This window comes from Loa loa, assembly GCF_000183805.2.
Source record: "Loa loa unplaced genomic scaffold supercont3.398, whole genome shotgun sequence".
Taxonomy (NCBI): domain Eukaryota; kingdom Metazoa; phylum Nematoda; class Chromadorea; order Rhabditida; family Onchocercidae; genus Loa; species Loa loa.
In genome coordinates, this window is record NW_018108578.1 from 23,782 (window position 1) to 26,019 (window position 2,238).

Here is a 2,238-nt window from a genome sequence, read left to right on the forward strand (position 1 = left end):
CATATAGGAATTCATAACGGTGTAAAGCTACATAATTGTCGGGAATGACGAGAAAAGTTTCAAGACTTAAAACAACATTTGAAAAAGCATATGGAAATTCACAACAAATTAGGCAGCTTTTCAACTGCACTGTCTGCAGTAAAGGTTTCCTGAGTAAATGGAGTTTGAAAATACACAAGAAGAAACATGGAAGAAGGTGAAGGGCACATTTTAAACTGAGCCCCATGAATGTGTTCGCGCAGTACAGTCATTTCGTTCGAACGATCCACTGTTCCTGTCGTTCGAAATGAATGATTTGATAGAAATCACCCAGCGAAATGTTGACGGTACACTGACGGTAAGATTTTTTACGATGTTTTGGTTTTATATAGCTTTTAGCTGTGGCAAAAAATGGAATCATTCTTATTCTTAATTCCAGAATGTTTCCTTTCCTATCACTCTTACTCGTCCTTTGAGATTAGAAGTTTAACAGATTTAGTAGCAACAAGACAATCAAAATTCTACGAACAAGGAGTCTAATTTCGAATTTTCTTTTGACAATTAACAGGCATTAGAAGTGCCAAAATCAAAAAATTGAAATTAAAAAAAATCAAAAAATTGAAATTTATACCTTGACTACCACTCATTCATGCTTTTTTCTAACCTGAACCATCTGATCTTATATAACTAACAATTTCATAGAATCAGGGAGCAAAATCCAGAGCACTTATACGTTTGAAATATTCAAAATTTTTCTTTAGCATCGCTTTCACAACATTACCAATGTGTAGGTTGTGAATATAATTCAGAGATGAAATTTTCAGGTTCTTTATTTTTACTGTGGTATCATTCTTATTCCTATCACATTGATTTTTATGAAAGCACCTTCGTAAAAATCAACGTGATAGAAATAAGAATGAAATTTTAAAGGGATTCCAAATCAATGAGAGATCTGAAAAATAACTTTTCCGTTCTTTTCATCGAAGTTTTTCCAGGGTCGAATTGTTGCCCTCCCTAACCGAGCTGGACTTATTCGACCGGAATTTGTTCGTCGATTCCGAGTAAGTTCATGTCGAATTCATAAATTAAATTCGAAATTGTTGGTTGGCCATCCACTCATTTCAATCATTCCTTATTTATTACAGTACGGAGATGCGACAAAACAATCAAATTTTTTCCGTGATGATCGATTAGACCAAATATTAGTTATTTATAGATATCGACATCGTCATTGCATATGGGTTTGTCGACAGGTACTTCATTAAGTAGCGTTACACTTTCGTCACCGGTAGAACATAGTGACTCTTGGATTGGTTCACCTCAGTTGCAACTGCCTCTTACAAACGGAGAACGCAAGTCTTCTGCCTCGATCGAAAATATGTAAGATATCCTTTTTTTTTCTATCGGAGCACTTTTTTTTGAGATTTTAGAATATTTTAAAGAGCGAACTTTCTTATTCTTTTCATCCCATCAAAAAGTATATGGTCTATAACGATATAACTGCAAATCATGTAATTTTTGGTAGGGTTTTACCTCGAAAATCGCAGAGCCAAGATTATGTGAATACGGAATTAGTGGGTCAACACTGGTATCGGGGACCAATGAAGCGATGGGATGCGGAGGAGCTCTTACGTAGTACACCAGATGGTACCTTCTTAGTGCGATTCAGTGCCACACAACAAAAATATGTGGTCAGCATAAGGTGCGATCTTTTAATTATTAAAATCTCTTCTATTTGCAGCTAAGGTATTATCGAAATGAGTTATTCTCACAAATACTTGAAAGTAAAGGAACTTTTGTCAAGTAAAACCTTTTTTCACTCTTAGACCTTTCTATGAATAATTATATTTTTGTATACCGAATGAGAAGAATTTGAAGGTATCATTGGTCAGGAGTTACGCTAATATATTGCTGTTTTCTAACTTTATCCTCCTTTGATAGTGAACTTCTCAAACCCTCTTTGTGGTTATACATTCAAAGATATGGTAGTTGGAATCTTATTTCTCTAACCTATTATGTTAGATCATTTACTGCAGTTGTACGATTTTCATGTTGGATAAGACACTGAGGTTAAAGTTTTCACTTAACAATCCGAAATTAAAGGATCTCTAGTTCGTCTTTAATTTAGGATACAGTCATCTGATATTAAAATGTGATATTAAAATGAGAAAAAACATTGAAATATTTCATGCCTTCCAGCTATATATATATATATATATATATATATATATATATATATATATATATATATATATATAT

General features: G+C 33.4%; 1 protein-coding gene across 1 annotated transcript in view; it reads left to right on the forward strand.

The window, feature by feature from the left end:
* The window catches only part of LOAG_18611 (variant SH3 domain-containing protein), a 9,251-nt gene that overhangs the window by 4,991 nt on the left and 2,022 nt on the right, over positions 1-2,238 (forward strand). Inside the window, exons 14-16 of the mRNA XM_020451274.1 lie at positions 975-1,040; positions 1,196-1,359; positions 1,505-1,681. Coding sequence (XP_020304957.1) covers positions 975-1,040; positions 1,196-1,359; positions 1,505-1,681 — 407 coding nt within the window. The remainder of the gene's footprint in view (positions 1-974; positions 1,041-1,195; positions 1,360-1,504; positions 1,682-2,238) is intronic.